This window comes from Camellia sinensis, chromosome 13, assembly GCF_055761805.1.
Source record: "Camellia sinensis isolate YWXY chromosome 13, ASM5576180v1, whole genome shotgun sequence".
Taxonomy (NCBI): domain Eukaryota; kingdom Viridiplantae; phylum Streptophyta; class Magnoliopsida; order Ericales; family Theaceae; genus Camellia; species Camellia sinensis.
This window is the reverse complement of record NC_138973.1, coordinates 9,822,168-9,837,908: the sequence shown is the minus strand read 5'-3', so window position 1 is coordinate 9,837,908 and position 15,741 is coordinate 9,822,168. Positions and strand designations below refer to the sequence as shown.

The 15,741-nt window shown below is 38.2% G+C and overlaps 1 protein-coding gene and 1 pseudogene across 1 annotated transcript; one reads left to right on the top strand and one right to left on the bottom strand.

Moving 5' to 3' along the window:
- Positions 1–12: 12 nt before the first annotated feature.
- LOC114312937 (premnaspirodiene oxygenase) lies at positions 13–7,982 on the top strand. Its single transcript, XM_082901428.1, is given in 6 exon segments — positions 13–506; positions 509–607; positions 1,420–1,736; positions 2,900–3,195; positions 6,430–6,530; positions 7,604–7,982. Coding segments are annotated over 6 exon segments (1,524 nt in total). The 5' UTR covers positions 13–34; the 3' UTR covers positions 7,843–7,982.
- A 709-nt stretch (positions 7,983–8,691) lies between these two features.
- LOC114312936 (DNA-directed RNA polymerase D subunit 2b-like) lies at positions 8,692–15,730 on the bottom strand (annotated as a pseudogene).
- Positions 15,731–15,741: the final 11 nt, after the last annotated feature.

Here is a 15,741-nt window from a genome sequence, read left to right as displayed (position 1 = left end):
GGTTACCCATAACACTGTCTTCACTCTATCTACCATGGTGGACCAATTTCCCGTCTCTCTAACCACTCTTTTATTCCTCATCCTTTTCTTGTTCATGCTAGTAAAGCAATGGATAAGACCCAAAACCCGAACCGCCATTCAAAACCTCCCTCCAGGTCCATGGAAGCTACCTCTTATCGGAAACATCCACCAGCTATCCTCTCTTCCTCACCGCAGTCTTCGAGACTTAGCGACCAAACACGGGCCTCTAATGCACCTCCAGCTCGGCGAAGTCTCTGCTGTTGTCCTATCATCGCCTCGGCTAGCCAAAATGGTGATGACAACCCATGATCTTGCCCTAGCAAACAGGCCGAGACTTCTTGTCGTCGAGACTCTTCTGTACCGCTCTGACATCGGTTTCTCTGCCTACGGTGGTTATTTGAGACAAATGCGGAAAATTTGCACGGAGGAACTCTTGAGTGCCAGTAAAGTCCGGTATTTCCGTGGCATTCGAGAAAATGAAATCTGGGTCTTATTGAATATGTAAAGTTGTCAGCAGGAGTACCAGTCAATCTGTCTGGAAAACTTTATGAGCTAACAAGTAACATAACTTGCAAAGCAGCAGTGGGTAATGTTGGAAAGTTAATTAAGCAACAATATTGATAATAAGAAGTTATGTCTACATGTCCATTGTTTATAAATATATGGAGAAAATGCAATTACGTGTAGATTTAGAAAATAAATTATTCATCAAGGATGAACTTTATAAATATTACTAATTAAAATTTTAAAATTTTTGTATGTGTCTGCACTTAGGCCTTGTTTGGGAATAAATTTTTTTAGTAACTTTTTAACTTTTTTGACTAAAATATGATGTAAAAACAAAACTAATATATTTGGAATGACTTTTTAGTTTTTTACAAAAAGATATGCAGAGAGTAGAGAGAAAATGAAATCTTTGACTTTTTGGTACAAATTGTTAATTTTTTAGTTATTTTAATGACTTTTTAACTTTTAAACTAAAAAGTGATATTACCAAACTATGCTTTAATTTTCCAAAAATCCACTTAATTGTGTTTCTTCCTATAGATATAGGGCCCATCTCTTTCTACAAGAAGGGAGGCGAATATAGTTTGTAGAATAACTTGTCCTATTTGTCATTAATTTCACGAGCTATTTTCCTTTTCATACTTTTATTATTATTGTTATTATTATTATTATTATGAGAAACTACATGTAGGTGAGGAAAGGAAAAAAAAATAACGAGCACATGAGAGGTGCAAGTTTCATTTGCACTCCACTAGAGACACACTAGCACTTCTCATGTGTTGATAATTCTTTTTTTCTTTTCCCACCTGCATGTAATTCTTCCTTATCATTATAATTATTATTTACTGTTGTTTGATTGCTTGATTTTCATGATTTTGCTTTGTTGAACAGGAAAGAAGTGCAGAGACCAAGAAGTATTGATGGAGCTGATGAAAGACACCACATCTTTGGCAGGAGGTTTTGACTTGGCTGATTTGTTTCCATCCATAAAGTTGCTTCATGTGGTTAGTGGGATGAAGCCTAAGTTGATGAAAATGCATAGGAAGATTGATGATGTCCTTGAAAGCATCATCAGAGAGAGAAGAATGGCAAGCACAGAAGAAAGTGAACAAAGAGAGGAAGATCTATTAGATGTTCTACTAAGGCTTGAGAAAACTGGTGGTCTTGAGTTTCCAATCACAGACGACAACATTAAAGCTATCATTTTTGTAAGTTCTTGTGTTATAGTATTATATTTAATTCCATCATTTTGTTTTTCGATAAAAGCAACCTAAATTATGTGTTGTTTGTTTGTTTGTTAATTTGGTTGTCTAAATTTTAATTTTAATTTGCGTCTTAATGATCCAATTTCAAATGATGATTGTGTATTAGAATATATGTACCTAAAATATGTGTTCCCTGTCACATTTGTCCGCAAAGTTCTAATTCTGTTAATATATGAAGTATGGATACTTTTATTCTTCATTTGGCATGCCAGACTTTTTGATTTTTTGGCTATTTTAGTCACAGAAAGACAAAATAAATTTTTTAACCCAATAAGTCAAAACATCACATCATATTATAATCATTTCATTTTGTCTCTTACCAAAGTAAAAAAAAAAAGCCAAAAAGGTTATCCCAAACAAGGCTTTTGAGCCCCAGGTTCAAGTAGCCAAAAAGCCAACCCACATCCCAAACGAACCCTTAAAAGAGCAAAGTATTTGTATCAGATATCGATATTCCATAGATACTCGCAAATACATATCAGGTACTTACTAAAAGTATCGGATACTTCAAGTTACAAAATTAGAATTGTAATATTTCTTATATAGGATTAAAATATAATATAATTATGAGGATAAAAACAAAAATATTTTTTCAATATTTTGTTTAGTTCTTTGATAAGAAGAATATAGTGAATTAAAGTAATATAATTTGTCAAATTGACTTATTCTTATAACTGCATAAAAAGTAAGAATTAATTAAATTAAATATCGTTCTTCTGTTGTTGTTATATAAATATATTAGACTTGATATTAAAATGAAATATTTGTAATACCTATTAAAAAGTAAAAGAAGTAAACTAACTACCAACTTAAAATATTACCTATTTCTTAAATATTTTTATTTTGCATTATAAAATTACAGTATAACTTCTCAACATTTTTGAGCTCATAACTGACTACTAATATAATATTTTCAAAAATATTTTTTTATAAATGCTTCCTAGTTGTACTCGTATTTTATTTTTAAAAATTTTATCATATCCTTATATCCGTATCCATATTTCCTAGTTATTAATTTACATCCTATGTGTTTTTCTTCTCTATATTATAGTTTGTCAAATTTCCCTGCTCTATCATCCCATATGTGTGTCGAATTGAATATGCAGGACATGTTCACTGGTTCAACTGAAACTTCATCAACAACGGTCGAATGGGCAATGGCAGAAGTGATGAAAAACCCAACTGTAATGAAGAAAGCACAAGTAGAGTTGAGACAATCACTCTTAAAGCTCAATGAAAAGCAAAGAATCCACCATGAGACTCACATTCAAAAACTAGCTTACCTTAATATGGTGATCAAAGAAACCCTAAGGCTTCACCCTCCAGCACCATTGTTGCTCCCAAGAGAAAGCAGAAAGCCTTGCAATATTGATGGATACAACATACCCGCCAATACCCAAGTCCTTGTTGTTGGGATCTGGGATCCCGCCCAAGACCTTATAGAAATCAAAACAAGCAGAAAAACACACCCACACACAAGGAGACACAATATTTTACGTGGTTCGGCCCAATGCCTACGTCCACGGGAGAGTAACCGATTATCACTATACCAATGAGGAGATTACAGAAAGATTACAATAGAGGAGGAGCTCACACTCTCCTCACTCAGCCACTCACCCGTCTCCCTCGCTCACACCGAGAGAGACGGTCTCTCCGCCTCACATCTCTCGCACTCTTTGGTTCACGGTTTGCTTACTCACTCACTTACTCACGGTTTGCTCACATTTTGCTCTCTCCTCTCAACCTCCATTTATAGGTGAGGGAGTAAGTGGGAGAGCCTTTGGGCAGCCTCCATCCTTGACTCTTCAAGATGGTTGGTGGCCGCCAAGGTGGACTTTGGTTGGTTGCCTTCCCATTGTTGCCAACCAAACTTGACTTGGATGATCACCCCTTTCACACATGGGTGAATTCAACAAATCACCCCCTCAACCCATGTGAGGTGATCCACTGCACACACTGCTGCTAATCCTGTCACGCCCAAATTCAACATAGTCTGCATCTCTTCACTGAGACGCTGCATCCCCTGAAGCTAGAGATAAAACACCAGAGATACAAGAGGAGGAGGGAATCCGACATCCTCAACTCAACTCACACCACTCTCTGATTTGGAGAGAGCCACTGCTCCTATCTCCCACAGATCTCTTCCATGCTTCCTGTCTCGGATGTCTATACCTGCTATGCTTGAACTTGCGCAACCAAGATATCCGACACCCCCTGATTGGATGTCCTGCACCCCCTGCTGAGATGCCCTTGACTGTCATGCATTACCTCGCAGGACCAGTCATTGGAGCAATAGAAAACTCGTTGTTTATCTCATCAACGTCCTCTGTCTTCTTTGCTCGAAGCTTTTCCTCTGAACTTTCAGCCTTTGCCCTCTGCACTTCTGAACAACCTCCTGGCGTTTCCACATACGCTTGTTGTCTGTGCCTTTGCAATCCCTGATTTGCTGTCCAGTAGATTGATGGTTGACAGTAGCTCCATCTGTCAAAGCATCGTCAGCTATGCAATTCCTTGCATAGTGCCCGTACCCATGGCTTCTGGTCTCCTTGCGTCGAGCTCGCCTGAGAGATCCGCATCAACTCTATCCTCCGCTGCCATGGAACTAAAGAAACCACCATAGAGAAATAAGACTTGCCACTCCTTGGCACGCACTCTTGCGTTTTACCTGTCTCAATTTCTCTGTCTGGAAGTTCCTGTGAACTGTCAACAACCCGCTGCTGCACACTCTTCTCGCGCCTCTGTACGACACTCTAGCGTACCCTTGCACTGTTGCACGTCTGCAATTGTACTTCTGCGCTTAGTATGCTCCTCTGCAACTATTGTTCTACATGTCCACATACCATTAGTACCTTCTCGTATACAGTAGCTCCAACAGCCACAGTATTTCCCTGAGCCTGTACTGGTTGCCAAATCATCTATCCGTCGATGAATGGTCTTCTCTTTTGATTGAACCAGATCCTCCGATCAACTCAACAACCAGGAAAGTTCCCAGGAAAGACTGGTGGGGTCACAACCGGTCCCACTTAAGAACCAGTCTCCTTAGACAGTGTCTTTTTGACAGAACTTTCCTAGACCTTTGATCTTGAGATAATCATGTCTGCAATCCTCTGATCGCCCCTGACCAATCCTTATCTCCCTCGATCTGCCATTTGATCAAGCCTGATCTCCTCTGGTCTTCAATGATCTATCTCAATCTGTATCTGGTTGTCCAATCGGGTCAGAATCTGCCCATTCTAACCTCTTCAGTGAATCCGCAGCGTTCCACAATATCCGGCAACCTTCCTTCGAGTATTGAAGATGACAAACTCCCATGTTTTGACAATCTTTCCAAACCGTTCAGAATTTCACTATTCTGACCTCGCGGTTGCGTCCGGAGCGGTCCGTTTAGCTAGAACCAACCTTCGCTGCACTTCCAGGGACCTCACTGAAAAAACTTTCCCCGAAAACTGGGCCACACCACAATTTTTTGAAAATTCTGGGCCAAATTGAAATTTTCAGAAGTTCAGGGAATATTCCGTGTACCAACAGAATATTCCGTCCACTGTCCCTAACGCCGTCTGCCACTTTAATCTGCCTTCTTTTTACAGAAACTCCATCTCCAAAATCTGACCGTACGGATGTGTCCGGAATACTCCAAATAGTCGGAAACCACTATTGGATCACCAAAAACGGACTCCAAATGGCTTAGATCTAGCCAAAACATTTTGTACGCCTCAGATCTGCGGCTGTACCTTCGCCGCGAAACACAGGATTCTTCCTCCTGCGGATGACGTGGTAGCTGACGTGGCTGCTGACGTGGCACGCGCGTGCCATGCACGCGCCTCCCCCCACTCGTCTTCTTCCTTCATCAGCGCGTGGGGCGCGTGCCTGCGACTGGGCCGACGCGCCGGCTGCCTTCACGGCGCGTGGCGGCGCGTGGAGAGACTGGGCCTCACGCGCCTTCTTCAGGCGGCGCGTGAGAGCGCGTGATAGCTCCTCTGGGTGTCTGCTTTATATGGTTGGACTCCTCTTCTCGAGCCCTTGCTCCTGGTATGCTCAAAACCTGATTTCGAGCAACTTGATTTCTGGGCAGTTTCGGACAACACGCTGTTTTTGTTCCGAAACGCCACCGACGAGGCTCTGATACCACTTGTTGGGATCTGGGATCCCGCCCAAGACCTTATAGAAATCAAAACAAGCAGAAAAACACACCCACACACAAGGAGACACAATATTTTACGTGGTTCGGCCCAATGCCTACGTCCACGGGAGAGTAACCGATTATCACTATACCAATGAGGAGATTACAGAAAGATTACAATAGAGGAGGAGCTCACACTCTCCTCACTCAGCCACTCACCCGTCTCCCTCGCTCACACCGAGAGAGACGGTCTCTCCGCCTCACATCTCTCGCACTCTTTGGTTCACGGTTTGCTTACTCACTCACTTACTCACGGTTTGCTCACATTTTGCTCTCTCCTCTCAACCTCCATTTATAGGTGAGGGAGTAAGTGGGAGAGCCTTTGGGCAGCCTCCATCCTTGACTCTTCAAGATGGTTGGTGGCCGCCAAGGTGGACTTTGGTTGGTTGCCTTCCCATTGTTGCCAACCAAACTTGACTTGGATGATCACCCCTTTCACACATGGGTGAATTCAACACTTGTCAATGCTTGGGCCATCGGAAGAGACCCCAACCACTGGGATGATGCTCAGAGCTTCATGCCGGAGAGATTCCAACACAGTTCCATTGATTTTGTAGGTAGGTGGTTATTCTTGAAATTATATTTTTTGTTTATTTTTTTAAAAAATAAATATGATTCAAACATATAATTACTGATATTTAATTATTTTGATTTTTTACTTGAATATTTTATTTAACTAGTCTTAAAAAGTGAACGGTTCAGATTATCAAAATAGACCTACCAAATCCAAATGTTTCAACTTAAAAGAAAGCACACTCTTTTTATTTTATTTTATTATTATTAGTTGAGAAATTGAAACCGCATGCTACGGTTCGATTTTAACCGTTACTAAATATGAAGTTTTAAGAGTTCTATAAAATAGTAATACAGGTTTCTCTTCCGTCGGTGATTATTGGGCCTTTGTGGGGTTCACCATAAAGTCTACAATAATGATATTTTGAATTATTTATTTTTAAGGCCTTCCAAAACAATTCATCTTTGAAAAAAATTAAAGTTGATTAGATAACTTTAATTATATGATCAATTACATTTGTTTCAAAATAATTGACGATATATTTTTTGCATAAATAATATGCTTAGATAGCCTTAGAAATTGAATGATTTAGAACATCAAGGCAGCCCATTGTCGGCCCCATAGAAGCCCAACACAGCACCGTCCTAAATCATACTTAATTTTATTTTTATTTTTTTGTAGATGATATGGTATGAAGAGTCTTATAAATTGAATAGCTCAAATCATTAAAACGGAATTTGTTGTAAATCCTATGGGTCCGAACAACACTCTCTAGTCTAAATTTAAAACTGGAATAGTGAGTGTGTTCCCTTTATAATAAAAATCTATAGAATCCTCCATTAGAATAAATTAAAAGAGATAGAAAGGATGCTTCATAAATGTTTTCTATCTTAATCTTTAATGTATAGCGTATCGCATTTATAATTTATTTTCTAATATTCAAAAAAATAAAAAAGTATTTAAATATATTATTTATGTTGATATTTGTCCTAAAAAAAATTAAAAACAAAAAAAACGACAACATTATTGGTTCAATTCCATCGATTTGAGAAACATACGGTATTATATAATGGGTTTGATTCTATTTGTTTTTCTTCTTACAACACCATTTTGCAGGAAATAACTTTGAGTTTATTCCGTTTGGGGCCGGGAGGAGGATATGTCCGGGGATGTTGTTTGGATTGGCAAATGTTGAGCTGCCTCTAGCTCTACTTCTCTACCACTTCGATTGGGAGCTTCCAGGGGAGATGAAGCCAGAAGATTTGGATATGAATGAGGGGCATGGAGCTATTGTCAGGAAGAGAAATGGGTTGTGCTTAGTTCCCACTCCTTTTGTTCCTTCATTTAGTGGATGAAGCAACCAATGAAGGCCTAGAATGAGCTGTTTAATAAAAACATCAATAATAAGAGAACAAAACCCCCAAAAAGGAGCTGTAATAATTGAAATATTACTTGCTCCATTGTCTTCCAAATTTGTATTTCCTATCATGTAATCAAGTTGTGTTTCCTTCAGTTTGCTTTCTCTCATGTTTTGCTTTTATTTACTCTATTTAATAATTTATTAGAAAAAATTTCAAAATTTGAGTCTTGTAACAAAATAAACCCTGTATTTTTTATTTTGTTAATTTAAACCCGAATTTTTAAATTTATTTTCAATATAAATCATCAATTTATTTTTATTAAATAAAATTGTCAAAAAAATATTTTTTTAATTATTAAACTCAATGTACATATATAGAATCCCCTCTTATGAAATTTGAAGTCAAGTAAAGACATTTTTGACACTCTTTTTGGCAAAATGAGCTTATAAGAGGTGCCAAATGAAGCATAGCATGTAGTTAAGCAGGTCTTTCTGGTTCTGGCTCGCTCACCTTCCATTAGCTTTACCTGCGTCAAAACTACTATGTAAATACTCAAAAAAAAAAATAAAATAAAAAACCAACCCATTAAAACACAAGAGCAAAAGACTAGTTCACCCTTCATGGCTTAATACATGGCTGCAATACAACTAGATAAGTTTATATCTTTATTTTTTTTTGATAACTCAGGGCTAGCTTGCACGCACCTTGACTAATCCTTGGGGGACCAATCCCACTGTCCACTAGCGGGGGCCCATTTAAAGCCAGAGTAGAGCTCCGTATGGACTGGCCCAACACAAGAGTTGATAAGGTTATATAAGTACATATATATGTCTTTGGTCCAAACATTAACAGATAAACAGAGTTTTCACAACTCAAAAGACTTCATTATCAAACTTCAGAAATATGCCCATGGAGAAAAGCTCTTGACACAGCAACTTCGCTCCATAGGGCACATTCACTCTGACAATATCTTCAGAAATATGCCCAGGCACTGGCCGCTGAATAACATTTGCGATGTTCTTACATTTCCGGCAGATGTGCATTTGGAAGGAGTCACTAAGCGTGAAGAGTCGTTCGTGGAGATTGGCTGCTGCACCATGGGCTATAAGGCAGTCACGCTCCATCTCGCCAAATTTGATCCCTCCGAAGCGCTTTCTGCCTGCCATGGGCTGTCTGGTGAGCGGATACACAGGTCCAGTGTTATGGAATTTCACTTTGTCTTCGGACATATGAGTCAGACGCTGGTAGCATGTTGGGCCAATAAATACAAGAGAGTGAATCATCTCACCAGTTCGACGTTTGTACACTCTTTCATTCCCTCATCTTGAAAATCCAGCCCTGCCATATCTATATTTATATGACAAAATGAGTGATAGCATCACTCCATTTGTTTTGGCAGAAACATTTTCTCCATAGAAAGCATTTTCCTATTTTTGGTTGCAACCTTGGAACTAATGTGTGAATGATTGTATTAGTTGTAGTGTTAGTGGTGGTTGTGATGGTGGTGGTGGTGGTGGCGGCGGCGTTGGCAGTGGTGGTGGGGTGGTGGTGGCAGTGGTAGTGGTATTAGGAAGATTTCAATTTGAAAAAAAAAAGTGAAAAATATTTTCCGTCAAATAAAATTATTGTCCGTTGACCAAGAAAAATGTTTTCCATTAACTTTTGTTTTCGTCATACCAAATGTCAAAAGATATATAAAACGTTTTCCAGAAAATGTATGGAGCACATATGAAATATAGGCGCAATGTAAAAAGATGCCTTCGTAATGGAATTGTTACCTATGAAGCAGATCCATTATGGCATCAATAGAAATAGTGGAAAACGGGGTGGCGTATCTTAGCGAACCACCACATGCAATGCCCTTTCCCAAGGCAGTCTCTAGCAATTGACCAGGAGTCTGACGTGAAGGAAATGCATGAGAATTTATGACAATATCCGGGTCAGTCCCTTTTGTGAAAACCCAAAACACCTTTCTGCCCATGCATGTGAAAAAAATGTGATTCTCTATTAGTAAATCAATCAATGAGAATAAAATTAATATGAAAAAATTAAATCAAAAGTAATACGAGAATTTTACATGATTTTTTCAATGAAAGGTACGTCCATGGGATCGAAATCCGATTCCACTATCAACCAAATAAGTTTCCAAACGATTACAAACGAGACACGAATGGTCTCACAAAACCATCCTTAGGTGAATTCCAAGTAATCACAAATAAATAAGAGAAAAGATATCACCAAATAAATGAACTAAAATCTTCGAAACCAGAATTGAAGAAGACCCAAAATAACCTCCCCAAACCAATTCACACGCACACTACAATGTGCGTAGCAGCCACCAAATCCAAAACCAACCATAGCACGATTTGACTTTCTGATATAAAGAACAAAGGCACTATCTCACCCAAAATTGATGACCACGGATGCAACACTCAAGAATAGTCCAATCTTCGGCTGCCACTTCGGAAGAAATAAAATATATATAGTAAACTTGTGGGCTTTTTTTTTTTTTTTTTATCAAACCCTAGTTGTAACCAAATTGAGTTGGATCTCCACAAATTAGATATAATATATTAAAATATATTATACCTAAACCAAACCAAATTAAAATTCTTTTAACAAACTAATTGGGTCCCACATTCCAATAAGGAGATATACCCCAACAATTCTTCCCTTATCGACTTAGGTGGAGATATCAATCATACCTGCCAAAGTTCGATACTTTAAATGTTTGTCCATCGACAAAGTCTTTGTCAACATATCCGAAATATTATCATCCGTGTGAACTTTTTCGAGTTGTAACAGTTTTGAATCTAACACGTCACGAATCCAATGGTATCTCACATCAATGTGTTTCAATCTCGAATGAAAAGTAGAATTTTTACTCAAGTGAATAGCACTTTGACTATCACAATAAAGCACATACTTTTCTTGCTTCAAACCCAATTCTTGTAAAAAAAAATTTCAACCATAACTCTTTTTTGCAAGCTTCTTTAATAGCAATAAATTCAGCTTCGGTAGTTGAGAGAGCAACACATTTTTATAATTTAGATTGTCATACCACAGCTCCCCCTGCAAAAGTCATCAAATACTCCAAAAGTAGATTTCTTAGACTCAACATCACCAGCCATGTCAAAATCTGTGAATCCATCAAGTATCGGCTTACCATCTCCAAAACACAAACATACCTTCAAAGCCCCTCGAAGATACCTTAGAATCCATTTTACCGCTGCCCAATGTTCTTTACTCGAATTAGAGAGAAACCGACTCACCACACCAACGGCGTGAGCAATATCCGGCCTTGTACAAACCACGACGTACATCAAAGAACCAACTGTTGAAGCATAAGGAACTTTCAACATCTCTTCCTTGTCTTTCTCACTTGTAGGACATTGATTCGAACTAAGCTTGAAGTGACCTGGAAGTGGACAACCAACCGGCTTTGCTTTATCCAAGTTGAATCTCTCAAGAACCTTCTCAATGTAGCTTTCTTGAGATAACCAAATCAATCTCTCTTTGCAATCACGAACAATTTTCATACCAAGTATTTGCTTTGCCGATCCCAAATCTTTCATAGCAAAAGATTTACTTAACTCTAACTTCAACTTGTTTATCATGGTAGAATCTTGACCCACAATTAACATGTCATCAATATAAAGCAAAAGAATAATAAATTTACCATCCGGAAAATTTTTCACGAACACGCAATGGTTCGAAGTGGTTTTAGAAAAACCATTATTCATCATGAAAGAGTCAAATTTTTTGTACCATTACCGCGGAGCTTGCTTGAGACCTAACAAACTTTTCTTCAATTTGCAAACAAATTTCTCTTTTCCTTTTTCCACAAAATCTTTCAGTTGCTCCATGTAAATTTCTTCTTCAAGATCACCATGAAGAAATGCAGCCTTCACATCAAGTTGTTCAACTTCAAGGTTCATACTTGCAACCATGCCAAGTACAACCCGAATAAAAGACATCTTTACAATTGGCGAGAAAATCTCATCAAAGTCAATGCATTTCTTTTGCCCAAAGCCTTTCACAACAAGACGTGCTTTGTACCTTAGATTCTTGCCATCATTCTTCAATTTGAAGACCCACTTATTTTTCAGAATTTTCCTCCCCTTAGGCAACTTCACTAAATCATAAGTGTGATTTTCAAGTAAGATATCCATCTCCTCTTCCATGGCCTTTTTCTAATCGTCTTTCTTTGCATGCTCAATTGCTTCTTGGTAGCTCTTAGACTCCCTTTGATCGGAAATTAACACAAATTCATTGGAAGGATACTTTCTTGAAGGTTGTCGGTCCCTTGTAGATTTCCTCAACTCAAGTTGTTGTAGCGGTTCTTGAGTTGGATGCTCTTCCTCAATTTCTGACTCAACTTCATTAGGATTAGCATCATCCTCTACATCTTCAATAGGTGGCTGCATATCTCCCACATTTTCATCATCAACTAAAGATGAAGGAGATGGATCCATGTTAATGAGATCATTAGATTTTGGCTCTGGTTGATCGCCTTTGCCAAAGTCTTTAATTGTTTGGTCTTCAAGAAACACAACATCACGACTTCAAATGACTTCTTGTCGACCAGATCCCACAATCTATACCCGAATTCATCACGCCCATAGCCAAGAAAAATAAATTGTCTTGACTTACTATCAAGCTTGGACCTCTCATCCTTTGGAATGTGAACAAAAGCTGGGCAACCAAACATTCTCAAGTACTCATAAGACACATCTTTACTGGTCCAAACTCTTTCTAGAACATCACCATTCAAAGGATAGCAAGGAGACAAATTGATCACGTCAACCGCTGTCCTCATCGCCTCACCCCAAAAGGATCTTGGCAATTTAGCTTATGAAAGCAAACACCTTGTTCTTTCCACAATTGTGCGGTTCATCCTCTCGGCAACGCCATTTTGTTGAGGAGTCTTTTTAATTGTCTTTTGGTGCTGAATACCTTGGCTACGACAATACTTATCAGATGGCCTAATATATTCACCACCGTTGTCTGATCGGATGCACTTCAATTTCTGCCCTGTTACTTTTTCAACCATGGCCTGAAAATGCTTAAATACTTCTAGAACTTGATCTTTAGGTTTTAGTAGAAAAGCCCAAACTTTCCTTGAATAATCATCAATGAAAGTAACAAAATAAAGTGCACCACTATGTGTTTTAACTTTTAAAGGACCACAAACATCCAAATGAATCAACTCCAAAACATTTTCTTTTTTAGAAGCACATTTTTCTGAAAAGAAACTCTATGTTGTTTACCCGCCAAACAATGAACACAAGTTTTGAGATGTGTACCTTTTAAACTGGGTAGAAGCTCTTTCTTGAACAAAACTTGTAGCCCCTTCTCACTCATATGGCTAAGCCGCTTGCGCCATAATTCGGTAGAAGTATCATCTTCAAGTGTATTGATAATACCTTTACAAAATTTTCCTTGCATCGAATAAAGTGTATGAGTCTTCTTACACTTAACTACCACCAAAGAACCCTTTGTGAGCTTCCATATTCCATTACCAAATTTGTTGCTGAAGCCTTCATCATCTAGCTTCCTGGTAGAGATCAAATTGAGGCGAATGTCGGGAACATGCCTCACATCTTTAAGCAACAACTTGCAATCCAAATTTGTTTCCAAGCAAACATCACCCATGCCAATAATCTTGGATAAACCTTCATTACTCATTCGAACAGAACCATAATCTCCTTTGGTGTAGGTAGTGAAGAAATCAGCTCAAGAAGTCACATGAAAAGAAGCACCGGAATCAATCACCCAATTACTCTCTTGGCCCACAAAATTGATACAATTATCTTCACAAGCGACCATGAGATCATCGGTAGTAACTGCCGTAGTGTCTTCTTGCTTCTTGTCCACACTTTTGTCACACCTTTTCTCCTTGTTCTTGAGCTTTCGGTATTCTCACTTCATGTGCCCTTTCTCATGGCAATAATAGTACGCAATGTCTTTCTTTGAAAAAGAACCATCTCTTGATTTGTCACGACTTTGATCACGACCATGAGGAGTCTTACTTCTCCCCCTTGTCTTGCTTCGGCCTCCCACAACAAATGCTTCTGAACGAGAGGAACCCGCTGATTTTCTTCTAGTTTCTTCATTCAACAAGCTACTAGTGACTTGGCCCGTTGTGACAACTCCATCGGGCACCGAATTGCTAACTGTCACAACCAAAGTCTCCCAACTTTCGGGCAAAGAACTAAGTAGCATCAAAACCTGCAATTCATTATCAAAAACAATTTTCATAGAAGCAAGTTAGTTAACAATACTCTTTATTTCATTCAAATATTCTGAAATAGGGCTGCCATCTTTATATTTTAAATTAATCAACTTACGAAACAGAAAAGTTTTATTTGTGGCTGATTTCCTATCATAAAGGCCCTCTAATTTTTTCCATAAATCATGTGCTGAAGTTTCAGTAGCAACATGATGAAACACACTGTCATCAATCCATTGATGGATAACACCAACGACTTTTCGATTAAGCCTCTTCCATTCATCATCTTTCATATCATCAAGTTTGCCACTATCACCCTCAATAGGCCCATACAAATCTTTTCAAAATAATAGGTCCTCCATTTTAGTTTTCCAAGTTACCCAATTGCTTCCATTGAAGCTAGACATACGACCCACATTCCCCTCTATTGATTTACACAAATAAATAAATCCAAATAAACCGTAAACTCTGATACCAGTTGTTAGGAAAAATATGTGATTCTCCACAAGTAAATCAATCAATGGGAATAAAAACTAATGCGGAAAAATTAAATCAAAAGCAACACGAGAATTTTACGTGGTTCCCTCAATGTAAGGTACGTCCACGGGATCAAAATCCGATTCCACTATCAACCAAATAAGTTTCTAAATGATTACAAACGTGACACAAATGGTCTCACAAAATCACCCTTAGATGAATTCCAAATAATCACAAATAAACAAGAGGAAATACCTCAACAAATAAATGAACTAAAATCTTCGAAACCAGAATTGAAGAAGACCCAAAATAATCTACCCAAATCAATTCACACGCACACTACAATGTGCGTAGCAGCCACCAAATCCAAAACCAACCATAGCACGATTTGACTTTCTGATATAAAGAACAAAGGCACTATCTCACCCAAAATTGATGACCAAGGATGCAACACTCAAGAATAGTCCAATCTTTGGCTGCCATTTTGGAAGAAACAAAATATATATGGTAAACTTGTGGGCTTTTTTATCAAACCCTCGTTGTAACCAAATTGAATTGGGTCTCTACAAATTAAATATAATATATTAAAATATATTATACCTAAACCAAACCAAATTAAAATTCTTTTAACAAACCAATTGGGTCTCACACTCTAATAAGGAGATATACCCAACAGCATGCTAGAGAACTTGTTATCGAGACATGGCGTTCGAACCTGTGCAAGAAACAAACAGTCAAGAATTCAATTGTTAATCAGGAATTGAACTTTTTATGGCAAACGACTGTTGTAGAAAGAAAAAGGCAAAACCTGAACACAATTATGCATGAACATACATGCATACCAAAATTCAATCACAATTATAAAATGAAATTACCTGTCTCAATGATACTACAACAAAGTTTTTTTCCATCATCATTAGCAGATAGCACGACTTTTTGAACCATGCCCCTTTCAGTGTGCTTCAATTTTATACTGTGGTCTACCCTAGATTCAGCACATTTCCCAATGACAATATCACCATTCTGGAGATTTGCTCCAATGAATGGAAAACCATCATTATCAAGGCTGTCAACACGTCTAATTTTGCTCTGCATCTTTCCAAAGTTGACAGTATCCTCATACTTGGGCTTCTTCCCTAATGCTTCCGTATTATCAACCTCAGCTTTGTGGCTTCTTATATATT